At 63.9% G+C, this 21,086-nt stretch overlaps 2 protein-coding genes across 3 annotated transcripts; both read right to left on the bottom strand.

Annotated features, from left to right (window-relative positions):
• Positions 1 to 260: 260 nt before the first annotated feature.
• E2F2 (E2F transcription factor 2) lies at positions 261 to 10,217 on the bottom strand. Of its 2 annotated transcripts, XM_067311363.1 has the most exons (7): positions 9,822 to 10,217; positions 4,386 to 4,491; positions 3,762 to 3,981; positions 3,387 to 3,545; positions 3,029 to 3,143; positions 2,618 to 2,768; positions 261 to 2,497 (listed from the first exon to the last, which is right to left on the bottom strand). In XM_067311363.1, exons 1-7 carry the CDS (start codon positions 10,119 to 10,121, stop codon positions 2,259 to 2,261), a joined length of 1,290 nt encoding a protein of 429 aa, XP_067167464.1. In that variant the 5' UTR covers positions 10,122 to 10,217; the 3' UTR covers positions 261 to 2,258. The 2 variants fall into 2 exon arrangements, with proteins under 2 accessions (XP_067167464.1, XP_067167463.1); XM_067311362.1 differs by having other exon boundaries at positions 261 to 2,768.
• A 1,024-nt stretch (positions 10,218 to 11,241) lies between these two features.
• Positions 11,242 to 18,917, bottom strand: CATSPER4 (cation channel sperm associated 4). The gene is given in 12 exon segments (XM_067311747.1): positions 11,242 to 11,358; positions 12,072 to 12,084; positions 12,329 to 12,433; positions 13,684 to 13,901; positions 15,012 to 15,204; positions 15,462 to 15,607; positions 15,943 to 16,063; positions 16,570 to 16,667; positions 17,526 to 17,627; positions 18,425 to 18,568; positions 18,646 to 18,714; positions 18,873 to 18,917. Coding segments are annotated over 12 exon segments (1,371 nt in total).
• Between the last annotated feature and the right edge of the window lie 2,169 nt (positions 18,918 to 21,086).

Here is a 21,086-nt window from a genome sequence, read left to right as displayed (position 1 = left end):
CTCCTTGGGGCTGACCCCAGAAAGGTTCCTCGCTCTCTGGTCTCCAAAATCTGGTCTCCAAGATGCACGAGCCCATCTCGGCCCCGGCGCCCTGCGGAGACCTGAGCCTCCTCGCCCCGGGGCTTTTCCCGCGCTCGCTGGTGTAGACCCAAGGCGTGTGTCTTCACAAGGAGCGAAACCAGCCCAACACTTCCCTCCCCCTCAAAAACCCTGCAAACAGCACGAGCTTGTTGTCATCAGAGGAAAACACCCCTCTCCGACTCAAAACTTTTATTTCATTTCATCCCTTCCTGGGCAGAAAACAAGTGCCACAAGTTTTTCACAATAAAACACATTCTCACCCACAACAAGTCCAAGCCAAACTGCAGGAGAACAAACTCTAGGGAGGACAACTTAAATACACTCACTTAAAAACCAAAATACCAAACAAACCCTCAACACCGCGGTGTCGAAAGGTGGGTCCCATATAAATACAGTGCAATAATTATGTACATTTTGCAATGGCTGGAACTAAAAGCAACCCCTCTTGGACCGATTTCATCGCAAATTCCCAAGGGAAAGGGCTCGAAGATGTAAGGTGACGGCAGGGACTTCTCTGGGGACTTTCGTCTCCGCAAGGGACCGGCTCCGGCGTCCCCTTGTTGCGGGATGCCGTCCCCAGCGGGAAAGGCCTTGTGGCGCCCACCTTGGTAAGACTGAGAATAAAACCTGAGCGGCCGCATCCAGACCAGCATCTGAGATCCCGCGGGAAATCTCAGCTTGGGAAGCCGGGTCAGGACTGATGCCCGCAGGGGACCAGGCTACGGGGGGGGGGCGGCCGGCTGCCCAACCGCGCTCCAGCCTGTGCAGCTGCCCCCCTCCCCGCAAGGAGGGTGAAAACAAGTAAAATAAAGGAAAAGCTTATTTCTCTTTTGCTGGGAGAAGAGGTTCACCCAAGCGAAGGGAAGGTGCTGCTCTGCCCGGAGCAGCCCCGCAGGGGGGCAGTTTGCAGCTCGGAGATGCCCGGCGCGTGCTGGACCGGGCCAGGGGGATTCGGGGAGGGGGAAGAAGGGGCTGGGGCCGTGGGGGAGCTCTCGGACAAAACCCTTCCCGCTTGTTTTCAAGGCGGAGAGATGATTTACCGAAGTCACAAATATCGTCCCTCCTCCCCAGCTCCAGTTTAAACATCCCCCGTACAAGTAGCTTTAAGACGCCGAAGTGAACTAGCACAGATGGAAGGGAGAGGGGCCGCATCCTCCTAAAAAATACTGCGGCGGATGCTCCACCTCCCGGCAAGGCGTTTCCCGAGCTGCTATTTCTAGGTACATCACTGAGGGGTCCCGGGTAAAATGCTCGTGCTCGAGCTTCCTTCTCTCTCTAACCAGAAGTGACTTGATCTTTGTTGACTTTTTTTTTTTTTAAGGTTATTGCAGCTACTTTGGGGAAAAAAACCCAGCTCTGATCAGCTGAAACCCAGCAGACGAGTGCTGAGCTGTTCCTCCTTACGGGGCCGTGGGAAAAGGGTCGGGACCGAGCAGGGAATGAGGAATCACAGAGCTCAACACGCACATGATCCGTATGGGTCTCGCCTGCCCAAAATGACCCTAAACAACCAGTCCCGACCCTAAAGAACTGGCCTAACCGGGGAGCACGGGGAAGGACCCCGAGACGAGATCCCCCCCCCGCGACAAGCAGCCCCTCCATGCACAGGTTTCAGCATGGCCCAGGGGAACGGGCACCCCTAAACCCCTTTGCACCCCGAAACCCCTTTGCACCCCGAAACCCCTTTGCACCCAAGCGCACCCCGGTCTGCCGGCAGCCCCGGGGCACCACGAAGACGGTGTCATCTTGGGGGGGGGAGTTGCTTGATTTTTTTTTTTTTCCTTTTTTTATAGCCAGTGATCGGATGGGATCTGCCTGGATCCTCTGATGGGAGCCTGCACCCATGCCGGGCGTTCCCGCAGCCCTGCGAGGGGCCAAACCCAGCACCCAAAGCCCCTCGGTGACAACCAGGCGGAGGAGGGAGGAAAGGCCACCGAGGGTGCCAGACGCCCCGGGGGGCTCAGCTCTACCCGCAGCCGGCCCCAAGCCCCGCAGACCCGTTCTTCATAGAAGACACCCCACCACCACCACCCCGGGAAACCCCAGCGGTTTAACCACGGGGTCCTTCGCTGCACCAAGGTGACCGAGGGAGAGGAAGAGGCCGAAGGCCCGTGGAGGCTGTTAGCACCATAGCGGGGCTTGGGAAGAGGAGGGAGGCGACGGGGAAGAGAGGGAGGTCAGTTCTTCAGCAGGTCGCCCAAGTCGTAAGCCTCGAAGAGGTCGCTGACGCCCTCGCCGCCCTCCAGCCCCCAGAGGTAGTCATCCTGGTCGAGGGGCGGCGAGAAGGCGACGAAGGGCCCCGAGTCGAGGTAGGACGGGGCGCAGGGCAGCTGGTCCTCCGTCTGCTGCAGGAGGTGCTGGGGCGAGCCCAGCAGCCCTTCCTCCACCTCCACCAGCACCGGCCGGGGGGGCTCCGCTGGGGCGGCGAGAGGCGGAGACGGGGGTGAGCAGGGGCCACCCGTGGTGGTGACCCAGCCCCGTGGCCACCCTGCGCCAGCATCGCCCTCGTGGCCGGAGGTCTCGGCCCCCGGGGTACCTTTCTCCGGGGAGGGGGTGGCGCGGTCCCGTAGGGACGTGGTGGAGGAGATGTCGGTGTCCTTGGCAGGACTGTCCTCCGGGATCTCCTCTGGGCACAGGTACACCTCGATGGGGCCGTTGGTGCTCCTCAGATGGAGCTGCAGTTTGTCCTGGCCGGGGGGAGAGGGGGGCTCAGGGTGCCTCTCGGGGCACGCGGGGCGTCTCCCCGCTCCCACAGCCCCCAAAGGGACAAACAGCCCCGTGGGATGCACAGAGACGCCTCAAACCCCCCCGGGCTGCAGAGGAACCCCAAGATGTCCCAGGCAAAGCCGTTCAGCTGCTCCGGCGCGGGCGGGCGTACAGCACCCGGTGCACCGAGCGCCGGCCCCGCCGAACACGGCTCCCGCCCCGCTGCCAGCCCCCCGCGCACCTCGTTGAAGTCCGGCACCTCCAGCCGCGTCTCCGGCGGAGCCTTCACGGCGATCACCGTCTGCTCCTGGAAGTTGCTGATGGCGCGGAGGTCCTGGTAGGTGACGTAGGCGAGCGTGGACGGGGAGGAGGTATAGGAAAAAGCGATGCTACGAGGGAGACGCCTCAATTCCCCCCGGCCTGGCAATGCCGCTACCTAATACTGGGCTCCAAATGTCCTCCCCAGCCCGGGAGGTGGGGTTATCCACCCGGGAAGAGACCAAAGGGAGGAAAAGGGACTCCAAGGGAAGGCATGGGGCACCCAAGACCCTGCTCCTGAGGCCACGTCGCTGCGCGCGGCTCTCTCCCGACAAGGATATCTCTGGTTGGCTTCATCGTCCGTCAGCTGCTTTAGCTGCAGGGTGCAGTCCTGGAGGAGCTGGTCCAGCGTCCTCTCCGTCTTGGCCAGCTCGGCCAGCTCCTCGCGCAGCACCTGCTGCTTCGCCGTCACCGACGTGTCCTCAAAGATCCCCGTCCCCCTGCGCAGCGGAGACGGCGCCTGAGGAGCCATCGACCTCCGCGGGGAGAGATCCGGCTCCCCCCGCTCGTCACCACGTCCTGGTGGGACACCCCCTGTCCCCAAGCCACCTCTCCCCATCCTTCCTGGCTTGCTGCTTGCTGCCCAACCCTGAGAGCCAGCTCTCTCCATGGATGAACATCTCTAGCTCGCCCCGTTCCCCACCGGCATCACCTACATCCACTGGATGTGGTTCTTGGACTTCTTGCGGATGAGCTGGATGCCCTCCAGCACGTTGGTGATGTCGTAGATGCGCCGCTTCTGCACTTCGAGCACCTCGGCGGCGCGGTTGAGGTCCAGGACGCCGTCGGCCGACTCGCTCAGCAGGTGGATGAACTTCTTGGTGAGCAGCCCCAGCGAGGTGTCATAGCGCGTCTTCTCGCCGGGGGACTTGGGGGCTGCGGGGAAACGAGAGACCCCGCCACCCTCTGCTTCAGGCTGGGCCGCGGGACGGAGGTGACCTGCCGGCTCGGGATGGGGAGGCCGGCGCTGCAGCTGGGACACGAGGCCAGATGCACAGTGGCAATCAAACCTCGTATAATCCTCGGAAATAAAAACACCCGGGGAGTTTTCTGCCCATTCAGGGAGTTGAATCAGCTCAAAAGCAGCCAAAATGAAGGGCCAAGGACTGGGCATGGCGCCCTCAGCTCTGAAGAGGGTGGATCAGTTTGGGTCATTTTGGGGAGCGCTAGAGGGCATATTGCAGAGACCAGCAGCTCTACAGGGGAGAGAAATGGGGTCTGCCCCCCTCCCGAACCCCCCTCCCAAACCCCCCTCCCCATCTCAGCCCTGCACCACTTACTCCTCGGGCTGGGGACCTGGGCCAGGGTCCTGCCCTTGCCCTTGGGCGTGCGAAACTCGGGGCGGCACGGCTGGCCGGCACCCTCCAGGTCCAGCTTCCGCTTGGCCTGGAGCAGGAGAAGAAAAAAAACCCAAAGCCCAAGTTAGGGAAGAGCCAGCCGCCAGCCCCGGCCCCCGGTCCCCACGCTGACTTCCGCGACGCCCTGGGGAGGACGGGGATGAAGGTGGCTGGGAGCAGGGGCAGCCCAGGGGGTCCCCCAACGTCGGGGGGCAACAGGCCAGGGGAAAGGGATGCGACGGAGGGACCTTCCCCCTCTCTCCTTCCCGCAGCCCTAGCGGGTAGAGCAGCCCCCGGGGCCGTGTCCCGGCGGGTGGGGAGGAGAGGGGCCACCCGGGGGCCCCGGCACCCCGATCGCTTCCTGCCCGCTTCCTCCCAGCCCACCCCGGCGCCCGCTTATCGCTCGCCCGAGTGCTTCCCGCGGCCACCGGCACCCCGCCGCCGCAGCCGCAGGGGTTTCCCCTCGCCCCGGGAACGGCGCCTGCCGTGGGGAAGTGCCCCCAGGGCCCCCCCCAGCATCGCAGGGGGGAAAAGGGACGTGCAGGGCGGGTGGTCACAGCCCAGAGGAGCTGCCGGAGGGCTCCCAAATCCCCCCCCCCACGCGGTGCAAATCCCTCAGGAGCCCCCCCCAAAAAGCAGGCGACGAAACCCAGGGGATTTGGGCTCAGCCGTAGAGAGCAGCCCCCCAGCCCCCCCCCCCGGTACCTGCCCCCAGGTCGGGCCGTGCCACAGGGTCCCCCCCGGCGCGTCCCTCATGGTGCCCGGGGCCGGCGCGGCTCCGCTCTCGCCGGCAGCACCCAGCTCCTCGGGGAGCTTTTAGGTGCCTCCGCGGGTGGCGGCATCCGAGGGGGCAGGCGGGAAAGGTGCCGGCGGCTGTTTTCCACCCCCCCCACCACCACCACCGCGCTAGGGAGCCGGGTTGGTGCTTAGCTCCTGTGGGAATCGGCTCCCTCCCCTCCCTTCCCCGAGCAGGTTTTCCCTGGAGAAGGTGGCCCCGCCGCCCCCGGCTCTGGCCCGGAGCTGCCGGCGCCCCAGCAGCGAGCGCCGGGCGCGTGGGAAACACCTGCCCCGCGTCAGACCCCGGCGCCTCCGCCAGCCCCACGCCGATCCGGCACGGAGACGGGGCGGGGAGGGGAGAGGGGGGGCATCCTACGGCTCCCCCCCCACCTCCCCCGCACCCGGCACCGCCAGCCCTGGGGAAGCGGCGCGGGGGGACAACACGCCCCCGTCCTGCCGGGACCCAGGCTGGGATCGTCCCCGCGTGTCCCCGTCACCCTGCAGCCCGAGGGTTCATCCCCCTCCCCTTTCCCCACGCACAGGAGGGCCCCCCCCCCGCCGGTTATAACCGCGGGGGGCTGCACGAGGAGGCGGGATAAGGGTGTTATGCAGATGGACCAAACGGGGCCCCCCCCTCCCTTCCCCACGCGAGGTTTGGGGGCGCGGGAGGGTCCCCCCGGGCTGGCGCGGGGCGGCGGCGCACAATGGACAAGGCGGCGGCGCGGTCCCAGCTGCCGGGCCCCGGGCGGGCAGGATTAGGCAGGCGACAGCTGAGCCGGGCACCGCGCAGGGCTCCCAGCACCCCGGGGGGGGGGGGGGAAAGGGGCACGAAGCAGAGCAGACGGGAGCAGGGGACAAACCTGTCCCCTCCTGTCCCCAACCACGGCGGGGACGCCCAGCCACCCGCTGCCCCCCCCCCCCCCGGGCATTGCGCAGTCCCCCCTGCCTGCCGCTCACGGGGAAGACACCACTGCAGCCGGCTGCTCCCTGTGTGATGCTGGGGTTGGAGGGTGGGAAAGGAGGCTGGATCCCCATTTTGGGCGAGGGCAGGAGGCCTCGGGGGGGGGGGGGGAGCGGGGGCTGGGTGCCCCGCCAGCTCTGCCTGCCAAGCAGCCCTGGCGCCAGGGGCTACACCCTGCGCCCAGCCCAAGCATCAGAGCAACCCTCTCCCGCGGGGGCCGCCGGGCGCTCCGCCTGCCAACGCCGCGTTTCAACAGCGCCCGCCGGTTTCTCCGGGCTTGCCCGGGCCATGCCCGCCTCTCCTGTCCCATTCCCCCTCCCTCCACGCAAGCCCCTCCGCGCTCCCAGGGCGTGGGAATGCAGCACCCGGTTATCGCACCCGCCGTGACTCAGGGCACCGCAGCATCGCGCCAACGCGAGAGGCAGCAACCCACAGCCGTGCAGGATGCCTGCGGAGCAAAGCTGGGTTTTGGGGGGGTTGGAGGAGGCTTCCAGCCCCACCACGGGGAGGGTTTGACTCCAGCCCTGATCCTAGGCTGCAGAGATGGGAAAAATTCCTGACAGGGAGGAAATGCAGCATCCCTCCCTGCTGGTACCGTTCTCCCCATCTCGCTTCTGACACGACTGGCATCTGCCTCCCCTCTGGAAAGACCCCAAAACCCCAAGCTGCAGCACAGACCGATGAAGGCCTGATCATGATCCACCTTCTGATCCTCCTTTCCCCAAGGCACAGATGTGGGAGGCTATAAAAGACAGAGCCAGAAAGGGCCCTGGCCCCCGCAGGCGTCCTAACTGCAGGGAGGACGCGGGGAGGCGATGGGATAGACGCCACCTCCGCACCCATCCTGACGGGTACCCTGGAAAAGCTGTGCCCACAACAGCCCCCCAAAATCACCCATGTGGAAAACCCCTCAATGGTTCCCTGTCGGGGGTCGGGATCATCCCGGGTTACCGCGTCGGGAACGGGCCCTGCCGCAGAGCCTTTGCCCGCGGGAGAAGCGCCGGGGCGGCCGCCCGCTCGCTGCACTGAGCATCTCCGCACAGGGAGGGCAGCCCTGCAAGCGCCGATCCCGACCGCTCTGCCGACAGACTCCTGACGCTCTCTGCCCAGGGTGGAGAAAGCCAGGAGAGCCGGGACCCCCCAGCAAAGCCGACGCTCTTTCCAGGGCCCCCTTGCTCCCCTATGGAGATCCCAGGTGGCCACAAGCAGGACAAATATTCAGGATGGGTCTGGCACTGGCTAAAATAGCTCTGAAATACATGTGTTCGTGCAAGAGATGCGTTTATCCTCTCCGGGATCTCCGAGTTCGAGGCTAAGGGAAAGCCAAGGCCCAGCTGCGCTAAGCCAGACAACCCGTCCCGCTTTTCCGCAGCGGGACATGAAGAATGGCGTGCCGGGAATGGGCCCTCTCCCGCCAGGCAGCCGGAGCAAGTGAGCCCGGGTTCGCTGTGACCTTCTCCTGCCACCTCACATGGCACGAATCCCGTGGGAGCGGCCGCAATTGCCCAATTGCCCTGCGCGGGAATGGGGAGGAAACGCTCATTATCTGATTGCCCCAGCTCCGCGCACAAAGGCCGCGCTGGCACACGGGGACCCAGGGCGCCGCTCCAAGCGGTAAAGCGGCGAGCGGAGCCGGCACGCGCCATCCCCAGCGCCAGGATGCCGAGGTGACGGGCTCCTGCGAAGGCCCCCGTCGCGGGTCACCCAGCTCCACAGGCGCCAGCCTTCGGCAGCCTTGACATCCCGGGCTGCCGGGGAGGGGGCAGTTGGCCACAGCTCCCGGGATCATCCCCGGGGACCCGGCCTGGCGCCTGCGGAGCCATTGGGGACTGGAAAATGAAGAGCCCTGAAGGCTCCAGCTGGGAGGGCGAGACGGGACCTCCGGAGGGGCTGTAACGGTTCAGCCACCAATAGCACAGAAAATCCCTATGTTTGCAAGATCAGAGCCTCAAACGAGCTCTGCCACCACGCTCAGAAAAGGGGAGGGTGTTTGTCGGGATTTGGAGGGCTGTTTTGCGGGAAGGGGTAGCAGCACAGATCTTTCCTTACACCATGGTCCCCAGCAGCACGGGACGCAGCGGCTCATGCGGCTCGAAGACAAAAGACGGCTCGAAGCAGCTTGCCAGGCCCAGGAGGGGACAGGTGGCCCTGGAGCCCTCACGGGACAGGGTCACGCGGAGCGCAACATCCCGGCCAGCCCGCGCTGCCCCCGGCACGGGCGAGCGGAGAGACCGCCGCTCCCTGGCCCCGGCGACGTCCCCACCTGGCACGAAGCGCGAGCAGCCGCGGGAAGGGTGCATAAATAAATCAATCGAGCCTTTAAAAACCAAATCGAAGTTGCAGGCGCGCTGGGATGCCTCCCAGGACCTGGGGAGAACAGAGGCTCACAGTGAAGGCTGGACACGTGCCCAGGCGCGGGGCAGGCAGGAATTAAATGCCAGCCCCAGCTGCCAGCAGGGCTGCCTGGCTCAGCGGGGGCCCTCCAGAAGGAGAGTCCAGTCCGGGAAGAGCCGCGACGCTTGGCAAAGGGCACGGGCCGGCATCCCACCCGCTCAGCTCCGGGATCGACAGCGTTCAGCTGCTCCCCCTCGGTCCGGGCAGCATCGCCCTTCTGCCTGGATCACATCCGTGTGCCGGGAAAGTGGTACGGCTCCCATGAGACAGCCCCAGCCCACACCCCGGGCAAGTTGGCTGTGCTGCAGTTTCCCAGTTTTCTCCTTAGACCGGTGGGCTCGGAGGCTTTGCAAGCACAGCCCTCGCCCCAAACCTCGCCAGCATCACAGCGACACGGGCACGGCCAAATTCAGCTGTCAGCAATCCCTTGCCCCACCCCCCCCAAACCACACATCTCCCCCCCCAGCCCAGCTCGCTCTTCCCACACATCAGGGTCCCTCATGCAAAGTCACGGAGCATCCCAGAGGGGAAGGGGATCCTTTCCAGTTCAATCTCACCCCCAGCAAATGCATTTCAAGCCCCCACTGTGACCCCCAAGACCTGATATCACAACCCTGCCCAGGCAGGAACCAAGCCCAGGCAGCAAAGCTGAACGGCCCTGGTCCCTCGTCCCCTGCCAGCGGCCCCCGTGGGGGCCAGGCCACCTCGGGGGTCACAGCCTGAAGCAGGGGTGCCAGCGGGGCAGCGAAGGTGCCCCCCTCCGACGCAGGGCAGGAACCGTGCCGGCACTCAGCCTTTACTTCCTTAACGCGAAAAGGAGTTTGCAAGGGCCTCGGCTCTGCAGCTGGAGCTTGAGGCACAACCCAAACAGTTTGCGAGCAAGAGACAGAAAAAAGAGAGAGAAAGAAAGAAAAATAAGAAAAGAGGAAGAGCAGAGCCAGCTTTGCGGGCACACAGGGGCTGAGGGAAGTTGAGAAACCTTGAGCCATTTCTCTGAGACTTCTGATTTCGGCCCTTACCCTCCCCCACGCGCAGCCAGCGTAGCGCAGCAACATCTTTCGGGGTGCAGACCCCAGCCGGGGCTGCGGAGCCGGGGGCGGCTGCGAGCCTTGAGCTCACGCAGCCCCGCGCCTCCCCGCCAGCTCCCCTCCCTGCAAAGGGCCAGCGCGGCCCCGAGACCCCAGACCCCCCAAAAGCGGGTGCAAAGCCAGGATTGGGGAGCGAGGGGGGGGGATGAGACACCTTACCGGCAGCCTTCCCGCAGAGGCCGATCGGATGCTCCTGAGCTCGGGGCCCTGCGGGGTGGCGTAGAGGCAGCCGCCCCGGGGCGCGGGGGCGCTGACAGCCGCCTGCGAGTAGACCTGGGTGAAGTAGCCGGCGGGGACAGAGGGCACCGGGGGGCTGCCCAGGCTGGAAGCCACCCGCTCGATGGAGCCCATCACCGACATGGCCTTCTGCTGCTGCTGGTGCTGCTGCTGCTGGTGGGGCGGGAGGGCGGCGCCCCCCCTCCCCGCGCCGGGGGACACTCCCCTGGGGAGTCGCAGCATTGCAAAGTCCTTTCCGAGAAGCCCAGCTGGCCCGGGGGAGGGGGCCGAAACGCAGCTCGGCTTTGCAGCGCCGGGGAGGTCACAAGCCCAGGGACAGCATTTTTTTTTTTTTTTGGGGGGGGGGGGGGAGATTAGGGGGAGCTGCCCGCCTGCAGCCGCCAGAGGGATCCGCAAGGCCCTGACAGCAGCCGGAACTCCAAAAAACACTAAGAAAACGCTTAAAAGCTGCAGCTGCGGCAACAACACCGGGAAGGGGGGGGGGGGGCACAGCCTGCAAAGCCCTGCTAAAAAAGCGCGTTTCGCCCTAAAAGTCGCCCCCGGCGGCCGTTCGCGCTCGAACTGGATGGAGGCCGGGGCGGCCCGGTCCGGCCCGGCCTGGGACCCGCCGGCGGCTCCGGCTCTTTCCCCTCCTCGGTCGCGTCTTTCTTTTCCTTGTTTCTTTCTTTCTTTCTTTCTTTCTCCCCTTCCTTCCCTTCCTTTCTCTTTCGCTCGCTCTTTTTTTTTTTTTTTTTAAGCGCCAAACGACGTGCCGCGAAATTCGGATTTCCCGCGGAAAACGCCGCGCGCTGATTGGCCGCCGCCGCATCCGCCCGCCCCGCTGGATACACTGTGCGGGGGGGGGTTAAAGGGGCAGCGCGCCGCGCCCGCCGCGCCGCGGGGCGGGGCCACGCATGCAAATCAGGGGGCGGGGCCTCCTTGGCGCCACCTGCTCCTGCTAAAGCGGGACGGGGGGAGGGGGGACAAGCTTGGACCCTCTCCCCCCGCCCCGGCTGGGGCTGGGGCATTGCTGGTGGTCACTGCGACTGCAATTTGGGTTTATTTTTTGCAAGGAAAGCCCCACAGCTGCAGCCTGTGGGCTGCAGATCCCCCCCCTCCCAAATACCCCCCCCTCCCAAATTTATCCGATGTCCGGTAGGTTGCGGAGAACTGCGGGGTTACTGTCAGGACCCGCATCCTCCGTCCGTCCTGGCATCTCACACGGGGCACCTGGGACAGGACACGCTGCCCTCGGAGCCGGGCACCTCTTCTCCTTTCCTGCACCATCACGTCCCGTCCTCCGGGCTGTGCGCTCGGGGCTGGGGACACGGCTGTGCCGCGCACCCCCGGCAGCTCGGGGCGGCTACGGCGGGAAGGCTGCGGGCTGGTACGCCCGGCGCGGGGCTCTCGGCAAGGCTGGCTTCACGGCCCCTTTGCGGTGCAGCGTGTCCTGCATGTCCTCGGGGTCAATCACGTTTGCCTGGAGAAGGAAAGGGAGAAAGGGTGCGTGTGTGCAGGATGCCCGCTGTGGCTGCTGGGGTGTGTTGGGACGCAGCGGTGGCAGAAAGCACCGAGGCAGTGGTAAATCCCTGGGCAAGGGGAGCTCAAGGGACCTACTGGGACCAGTACAAGGCCTCCACAACCCTTGGGCTGAGCCACAGTTTAATCCTGGTGAGGTCTTTGAGCTGGAGCAGTTGGTCCCCTTCCAGTTTGCCCCACTCCAGCATGAGACTGGGTCACGTCCAGGCTGGGGACGAGGGGCGTCTGGGTGCGAAGATGGAGTTTGCTGTAAAGAGACCCCCCCTGGAAGACGGACACACGGACAGACAGGCACACACGCCAGCACCATGGCTTCTGATGTGCAAGGTGCCTGGGGAGGGGACATGGGGACTAGACCAGATGGGCTTCCAGGCCTTAACTCGGTTTGGGAGACACCCCAAAATTTGCCAGTGGCCTCCGACCCAAGGCAAATTTTTGCCTCTAACTGTGCGAAGGCTTTTCCTCTTCCTACAACGTCAGCACCGAGCCGTGCCTCGCGTCCCCCGGCTCTCGAGCAGGGGCAGGGGGGCTGAGGCCGAATGAAAAGCCTTGTAGCACAGCCCAGCGCCAGCAGCGAACCCTGCGGGCCCAGCTGGGCGCTGTGTCCGGATGCCAGGAGCTCGGCTGCACTTGGCAGCTCAGTCCGCAACAGACCTTTATGTTCCACCTACGGGGAGAAGGCGACTGCTGTCTCCATTTTAGCGCACAGAGACAACGCAGCGCCCTGCGGGGTGGATAAATCAGTGTCGTCTCACTGCCTTTGGCCGCCTTCAGCGGGGTGACCCCCCCCCTGCCCAGGGACAGGGCTGGTTGAGAGCAGAGAGGGCCCAGCCTCTGGGGGCTGCAGATGGCAGACTGTGCCCCTACCTCCTCCAGCGTGACAGGATGGAGAGGACGTCCCCATCCCTCACCGATCGCCGGAGTGAGGGTTGTCTGAGTTGTTCAGGAGGTTCCGCAGAATCAGCTCTTTCTCTTTTGCCTGGTTGAACTCAATGGACCTCACCTCCTCGACTATCCTGGGAGGCACAACCAAGGGAGGAGTTAGGACCGAGCTTCCCCCAGTGACCACATCCACCTCCTGCCCCTGCCACAGCCCATCACCTCCTACCCATCAGTCCTGCCATCCAATGCTCTCTTCCCTGCAAGCCAATCCTCCCCAGGAAGGATGAGGGCCTTCCCAGGGAGGTATGAGATCATCACAGCCAGCTTGACAAGAAGCCAGCCCAGGCCAGGCTGGGAAGACGGCAGTACCAGGATGCTCTGAGTCTTAGCCCAGGGTGAAGGACTCTGGTGAAGTCTGCAGGACGGAGTGTGCTACTGCCCAGGCAACCAGGTGCAGCTCAACTACTAACAGTAGCACTTGGCCTGTGCTGCGGCCATGCTCACGTGGCTGGCAGATGTGTGTGGTGAGGCATGTTTGAGCCCACAGTGTGGACACAGATGATGTTGCAGCCAGCAAAGGTCTGAAGCCTGACCCCACAGAAATTCATGGGGGAAAGATTTTCCCTTGGCTGGAGGGATCTGCCCTTTGAAATGCCACCATAAGAGGAGGGGGCATCCCTTGCTTTTCCTGTTCATGCTACAGCCCCCAAGATCCACTGGCCCAGAAGCTCTGCTCCACCGCCCTCCAGCCTACAGCTTTCCTCCACAGAATGGCCACATCCCATAAATCACTCAGTGTGGCAGCAATGGAGATGTGAAACCAGCTTAGCAACAGGAGAGAAAGTCTGGTAACCAGTGACAGGTGCATGACAGGAGCTAGGAGGTCTCCATCAACGGAGAAGTGTCCAAAATAACCACCAAGCATGGAGGCTGGTGGGTGGTTTCACCCAATGGGAGACTCAAGGTAGTCTTAGGTTTCCTAGCAGAAATGATGTCTCTGGCTACTGCCCACCTAGACAGACAGCAAGGCCATGGATTTCATCCAAGAGGACAACCTCTCTCCAGTTCTCTCTTTCTAGACAAGAGCTATATTACCTAATACCTGCTCAACAGGCCTTCTCCAGGCTTTACAGCCAAGGCTTTCCATCAGTAAAGTCCTCTCCAGTGCCAGAACCCATGGGGTGGTATCTCCCTGTCACACTGATGTCTCCAGATGGGTGGCAGCCATCAGCTTCCACCCACAACTGAAAAGAAAGCCCCTCTGGGACAGATCTCCCTGGAGAGGGGGTTATTTTGCCTTGGATGTGTATAAATGGGCTGATTCCACCAAATCCAGCCTATGACCAAGCAGGCAAAGAGGAAGGAGTTTTGTAGCTGGCCTCACATGTTGAGCTCTTCACGGATCTCCTTGTATTGTCTGAGGTTCTCCTGAATGGAATGCAAGAGGAGGCAGAAATCATTAAAGGTGTCCTTGGTCAGGTTGGCCAGGTTGTCGTAGGTGAAAGGCTCCTGGAGGTTGTGCATGGAGGCCTTGTCCCACATGACTGCCTTCAAGTACATCAGGCTGAGCTCAGGGTCCATGTCAACATCCTTGCTGACCAGCTGAAAGGGTTAAACACGACAATGCAGCCATGTCTGCTCACCTTCGCCAGCGGAAGCACCCAGGAGGTCCTTACACACCTGGTGGGATGCATGCAAGGACCAACCCTCCCTCTGTTGTCAAACAACCCAAGCCTGGAGTCCAGCACAATGGAGACAAAAATCCAGGCCTTCACATGCTGATGGTAGGTGCAAAGTGCAGTTACAACTAAAGCCAGCTGCAAACTGTTTTGAAAAAAAAAAACAGTTTTTCCCCTTCTCCTCTCTTCCCATTGACGTTTTCCATAAAAAGCCTCCATTTTACCAAAATTCTCCTGATTTTTGGCTGGGGAGGAAAAAATGAAACAATGATGGTAAGACAGAAGTGCAATCTCTCTGGTCCCAGAAGCTTTGCTCCATCAGCTGGTCCCCCGGGGCAGTGAGTTCAACACCCAAGAGCATTTCTCCTCCTGGGGCACAGCCCCATGGGAACTGCAGCCCAGAGCCTTCTCCTCTCAGGACACCTCAGCTCCCTGAAGGACCACGTCTCCACCTGACAAAGCACCTTCCTTCTTCCCAAGCCACACATCTCACCTTGGGAGGTCGGTGTCCCCCAGAGAGGGGGGCATCAACCCCAAATCCCCACTACCACCCTCTAGGGACCCATGTGTTGCAGAACAAGGGTCCTGGGTGACACGAGCCCTCTGACAAACGAGAAATCATGTTGGGGCTGGATGTGCCTCTAAACTAGCCCCTGGGGGGGGATCAAAGATCCTTTTGAGCAGGAGGAATTTCCCCTCAGCCCCCAGAGACTCCAGAATAAAAGATCATGTGCTGCAAAGTGGTGCCCAGGATGTTCCCACAGTCCCTGCTCTTGGAGAAGACAAGAAGAACAGGATGGGGGACAGTTGGGTGGAGGAGCTCCCCTTAGGGAGAGATTGGGCATGGGAGGCAACCCCGACTACAGCTCTCTAGTTTGTCTGCCCAGGGAGATCTGTTTATAGGGAACCACCAAAACATGGTCCTTCCAGGATGGTTTTGCTGCATGTTTTCAGCCCATAGTAGCCCCATCCTTGGCTCAGGATGCCCACAGAGCTGGCCTGCCCTGGGTGCCTGGCCCCATGGCCAGCTTACCTCCAGGCTGGTCTGAGCAGACAGGCTGGTGCCCTGCTCCTTTTTGTGCTCCTTCTTTTCATGGGTGATCAAAGATTCCTTCAGACTCGACATCACCACGGCCACCAGCAGGTTGGCGCAGATGAAGGTCCCGCCCGTGAGGAAGATTAGGAAGTAAATGGCACCCCCTATTTTCACAGCATGCCCTTCTTTCCTGCCGGGCACAGGGACAATCTGGTTCACAGTTGGTGGTGGCGACTGTCCAGGCATGGAGTCTCTCTCAGCAGCCACGGAAAAGGAGCCCCCATGTTTCCCCCACACACCCACATCCCACTCAGTCTTCCCTCTTTCCCCAGGGCAAGGGAGGACCCCAGCTCAGCCCCAGCCCAGAGCCCATGTCCAGGGCTTCCCAAGCCCTGTCACCCCCTGCAGTGGCTCTGGTGGGTCAGAGCCCTGCAAAAGGACCAGGACTCGCTCACTCACTCGAAGGCCTGGTAGATGTTCAGCCAGCCATCCTGTGTGACGCAGACGAAGAGCGAATACAAGGCCTTCCCCAGGTTGCCGAAATGGGCTGGGATGATGTTGCTGAAGAGGATGACGCCAAGCATCGAGAAGACCTGCACAGAGAGAGCGATGGTGGTGTGCCACCTTCACCATCCCCTCCCCAGGCTGTGCCGGGAAGAATGCTCAGCATCTTCCAGCACAGCCCGGGGTGAGACAAGGGAAGGCAGTTATACTGCTTGGCTAGCCTGACGTGAGCAGGGTCCTACCAAGCACCCCAGTCATGGGGCTGGGAGCTCAGAAACCATCTCTGCTTCTGATAACTTGGCCAACGCTGGATCCCACTGACCAAGGCCAAGGTGTTTCCTGGAGGGCCCTGGGCTAATGCTCTCTTGCCTGCTCCCAGACCCACTGCTGGGTGGGCATTTCCTTGGGGAAGTGGGTGGCTTACCAGCATGAGGATAAAGAGCAGGAACATGATGTTGAGCAGGTTGGGGATGGCCTTGAAGATCACTCGGATCATCCTCGCCAGCCCCTTGACCAGCATGCAGACCTGCAGCAGCCTCATCACCCTGGGGCAAGGTGAGAGCTCCCGTCGCCTCGCTGATGATGGGGGGAGGAAAGAGCCAGGATGCCTGGGTTCCCTCCCTGCCTCTCCTGCGAGGGTTTGGGGGAGGCTCTGCACTGCCTGTGGGACTCCCCAAACCAGCTCAAAAAAGTGACAGTGAAGAGCAAGAGATGAAAAGAGCTTGGGCTCCTCAGCATCTCCAGCTTGCAGCCTCAGTGGAGAAGGGGTGTCACAGCTGATGTTGCGTGTCTGAACGAGGAAGTTTAGAAGTTGTGGGGTTTCCTTGGCTCGTTGCTGGCTTTGGGCAAATCCCTCCCCCGTGCCTCAGTTTCCCCACTCCCCCCCGGCTGCCCAAGGAGAAGGGACCTTGCTTCCCCTCAGTGCACACCCAGGATCTGGCACAGCAGTGAACAGGAGGGGGCACCCTGTCTCGGGGAAGCAAAGTGTCCGTTCAGACCAAACCGGGGAAGCTGGAGGCTTTCGGGGAGGCCACCCCCTTCCCTCGCTCACCTCAGGATGTGGAAAATCTTCGGGTCGTTGAGCTGGGGGATCAGGGGGCCGACGAGCAGGTAGACCACGATGAAAAAGTTGAAGATGTTCCAGCCATCCTGCGGGGAGACGAAGAGGGGCTGAACTCCGTGGTTGTGCAGCGCCGTGCGCGCAGGGCAGGTGGGTCTGAATCGCCCCAGGGACCCCCCAAAAATGCCCAGGGGAGCAGAAGCAGGACCCCCCAAATGACTCCCCCTTCCCTCCCCCACGGTTCAGCCTCCCCCTCTGGCAATATCCACAGCAGGGATCAGCAGAGAGGGGGCTGCAAATAGTGGATTTGCCCCCGGTGGGTCTGCCCCATGGCCCGGGGGGGGGGGGGGGGTTCATCCAGCAGCTCGCGGGCCATGGGGCGAGCAGGGCTACTAGCCATCAGCTGCAGCGGTCCAGCAGCCAAGCATCGCCCCACCTGCGCTGGGGGCCCTGCAGAAGGTCCTGGTTTCTCCCAGGGAGGACAAGCCCCGGAGGGGATGTCACCGGCCCCCCGGACAGCACAGGGGCGTGAGAAGGGGGCCCAGGAGTCCGGCTTTTCGCCGCGTTAACGGCGACAAAAGCGGGCGACGCTTCGCGCGGGCGGCGGCAGAACCGGCCGTTCCAGGCGGCCTCTTCCCCCTCTTGCCCTGCAGACGGCAGCATCGAGCCGCGCCCGGCGGAGCCCGGCTCAGCGCCCGCGCCGCACCCCTGCCCCCTCGCCCTGCCTCAGTTTCCCCGTCCTCCCGCGCAGCGGCGAGGGCTCCCGGAGACCGGCCGCAGAGGAGGGAGCCCGCTCGGGCCGGATGGACGCGAGGATGACCGCGGCGAGGAGGGGACGGATGAGCAACCGCGGGACGCAGGGATGCAGGGACACAGGGATGCAGGGACACGGATGCAGGGACACAGGAAAACAGAGATGCTGAGGGTCCCCGGCCGGGCTCGCTCACCTTCCAGTACAGCCAGAAACCTTTGTACCAGTTGAGCAGGACCTCGAAGAAGAGGACGATCAGCACGATGTTGTCTATGGCAGTGCTCAGCGAGGAGTAGATCTGGGGAGAGGACAGAGACGAGCACTGAAGAGCATCGCCGGCGCCCCGGTCCTGGTCCGGGGAGAGGCAGGAGGGGTGGACACGTGTCACTCGCCTGCCGGAGAGGGGACGAGCTGTGCTGCGTGCTCACAGCTTCTCGTGGACGGCCGACGTGGGGTGCAAAATATAAACTCTCGTCCCCCCAAACCCCCCGATTTCCCCACCCAAAGTGGGTCCAGGAGCACAGTTTTGCCATTTCTAGCTGCTCCCATCGGGGTTTGCAGCCTGTGGGGGGTTAAAATTGCCACCGGCAATTGAGGACAAACGGCACCAGCGGAGGGGGCTCGCCTCTTCCTCCCCTTCCTCTCCCTCGAGCGATGCTTCGAGGACCCAGACGTTGCCCTCCCAGGTGGAGGAAGCTCAGCAGATCTTTTCTAATGCAAGTTACCCTGATGCAGGGGGTGGTGGATGCCAAAAGGAGACGTCCCCCACGGGAGACACCCAGCGAAGGCAAACTCTGTGGATTCTCTGGTGCCTAGTATGGATGGAGTCACCTCCCCCCCCCCCGCCCCCAGGCTCTGTCCACAGGGATGCCCCCAGCTCGCTCCCTCCTCCCCAGGCATGAATCTCCCAGGGAAGGAGCAGCACTGGGGCATCTCTCCACCAGGTCAAGGTGCTTGGAGGGGCTCACAGATGTACAGCAAAGGCTGCCCAGGTCCGGATGCGGCGAAAGGGAGGGGGAAAGCGCAGCAGGCGAGGGGAGGTCCAACACGCTCAGCGCCGAGTGCGGGGGCTGCCGGGGGCTGCCGGCCACTCACCCCCTTGAACCGCGGTATCGCCTGGCTGGCGATCACCACCGCGTTGGTGACGACGAGCCCGGCCACGGTGAACTTGAAGGCCGGGTGGGCGAGGAAGCGGCCCATGCACACCTTGGAAAGGTATTCCTCGTGGTCCCAGAGGTCCTGGCGGGGGGGGAAGCGGGGTGAGAGCGGTGCCGGGGGCTCCCACGGCACCCGGAGCGGCCCCGGGTTGGCCCTACCTCGCCGCACACCACGTCTCTGTAGTGGACGGGCGAACACTGCAACTCCAGGTCCGTGTCCTGGTCATGCTGGTGGGAGGATGAGGCTGTCAGATGGGTCCTGGAGGCCCTGCGCCACGTCCGACCCCTCCAAACATCCCCCCCCCACCCCGGCCACGTTCCACCACCCGCTGCCCCTGGCGAAGCCCCGTCCCACGGGGACCCCCCGGCCGGGGACCCCCCCTCACCCGCCTGCTCTTCAATGGAGAGGCCATCTTGGCACCGCTGGGCATCGCCTGCGGCACCGTGACCTCAGCATTCCAAGCCACCGGAACGTGTGACGGCACCCTTCCGCGCCCTGTGACATCATCGCTTCCCTCCTCCGGGGGAGCCCAGCGGGAGGGAGGGAAGAAGGGCCGGGAGGAGCGTTGGGGAGGGCTGGGGGAAACTTGGCAGCAGCTGGCACCCCGTCCCAGAAACTGGTCTGGATCCACTTGGAAACCAGGGGCCACCGGTGGTTTCGGCACCCCGATGCTGCCAGCGGAAAGGAGGAGGGACAGCAGGACACGTGCCCGGCTCTTCTGGACCCAGTCTGGACCAGTAGCATGGTGGGACTGTTACCAGTTCTCCCAGCGGTACCTTCCTCTGTCCCGGTTTGCTTCCTGGGAGAGAAGAATCAAACAGCGCAAGGTCCCCTGAGATGGGTGCAACCGGAGGCGGCTACCACCGGCCCCCCCCCCCCAGATGGGGAAACTGAGGCACGGATGGAGATCAGGTACCCCAAACCCTTCGTGGACCCCCTGGCCCTGGTTTTCTGGGTCCCGCCTGGTGGACGGGGAAGTGGGTTTCTCTCCCCGTCCAGCCCCACAACTCTGCCCACCGAACCCCCGTGGGGCCTGCAGCCACCTCCACCAGCCGTCACCGAGCCGCTTCGCCCCCCGCGAGCCGGCTGCGCCCTTCCCCCTCCTGCTGTCCCGTCCCGGCGGACACCCGGTCCCCTCTGCCGTCCCGCCTGTGCTTCTCCTCCAAGCCCGTGGCGGTGCAGAGAACTAGCAGCGTCGAGACATGGCAGCTCCTGCTGGGTGGGGATGTCACCTGGCGCCTGGTGGCAGGTGAGAGCAGCCGGCCGTGGCCTGGCAGGGGACCCCGGCACGAGTACGAGCCTGGGATTTTCCTCGCACGATGCCAAACGCGGGCCGGGCGCAGGTGGGACCGGCCTGTCCCCGTGCGCCATCGCCACCCCAAACTGGCGCTTGTGCCGTGACGGGGTGCAGGAGCGACCCCCCCCCCCCCCCCCCCCCCCCCCCCCCCCCCCCCGTTGCTGAGCCCACGTCTGCCGTGGGCAAAACCGCTCCGGCACTTGGAGCCGGCTCCCACTGGGCTCCAGCCCTGCACCGGCATCATGGAGGGTACCAATCCCCCCCCCCTTTTTGGGCCGGGGGGGCTCGGGGGGCACGGCTGAGGCTGGGAGCCCCTGGCTAACCCGGCGATTTCGGGGCTGCGTTCGGGAAAACGGGAAATATCGTTCCCTCCGCGGGCCGGGACCCTGACATCACCCGTGGGAAAGCGGAAGCCCAAGGGCTGGCTGGAGCACCAGGGCTGCCTGCCAGGACGCCTGGGTCCCCTTCCCGGCGCTGCCAGCGCTGCCGGGTGGTCCCCAGCGCCGCGGGGAGGCGAAGGCCCTTCGCTCTGCCCACCTGTAAAGCGGGGGGGGGGGGGGGGAGACCCCAGAGGGCCGAAGGGGGGGGGGCGCGGAGCCAGGCCACGGCGTGGGAAAGGGGCAGCAATAGACCCTGCCACCCCTCGGAGCTGCAAGGGGCCCCATCCAGGGGGGGTGCTGAGCCCCTCATGGCAGGATTAGCCCCCCTGGCATGGGGATTCAGCCCCAGGCCGGAGCTGGGGGGGCTTTTAAGCAACAAGACCACCCGAAGCCGGGGGAATCCCTTTCCAGCGCCAGCCCGTCACGGATCCGCTGCAAATTCCCGCACGCTGCACCCTGCCCCCCCCCCAACACACACACACACCAGCAAACCCGGAGCAACCCCAGGCTGCTCCAGGGACCTCGGCATGTGTCCGGCCTCACCCAAAAAATCAACCGGGATGTATCAGGCGGCTGCAGGAGCCGGATTCGGGGGGGTCTGTGCGTGCGGGGTGGGTGCGCGGGAAGGGCCACGGCTGTGGGGCCGGGGCAGGGTGCCGGCGCGGTGGGAATGGTGCGGGGGGGGGGGTGCTCCCGTGGCCGAGACCCTCCTTAGGCTCTCAGGAGCCGCTACCCCCTCGGGATCCCCCCGGGGGGATTTGGGGGATACCCCCAGGAGGAGGGAGAGGGGAGGATGGGGGTTTATGCACCCCTTCCTCCCACTCGAAACCGCAACCGTGCCTCAGTTTCCCTGCTCCGACCCGCAGCGGGGAGGCGCGTTAGCAGCGCCGGGTGCTGAGCTGGGGCAGATCGGGAACAAACC

This window comes from Apteryx mantelli, chromosome 27 (assembly GCF_036417845.1).
Source record: "Apteryx mantelli isolate bAptMan1 chromosome 27, bAptMan1.hap1, whole genome shotgun sequence".
Classification (NCBI taxonomy): Eukaryota; Metazoa; Chordata; class Aves; order Apterygiformes; family Apterygidae; genus Apteryx; species Apteryx mantelli.
Note: the sequence above shows the minus strand (reverse complement) of the source record. Positions and strands in the feature narration are given on the sequence as shown.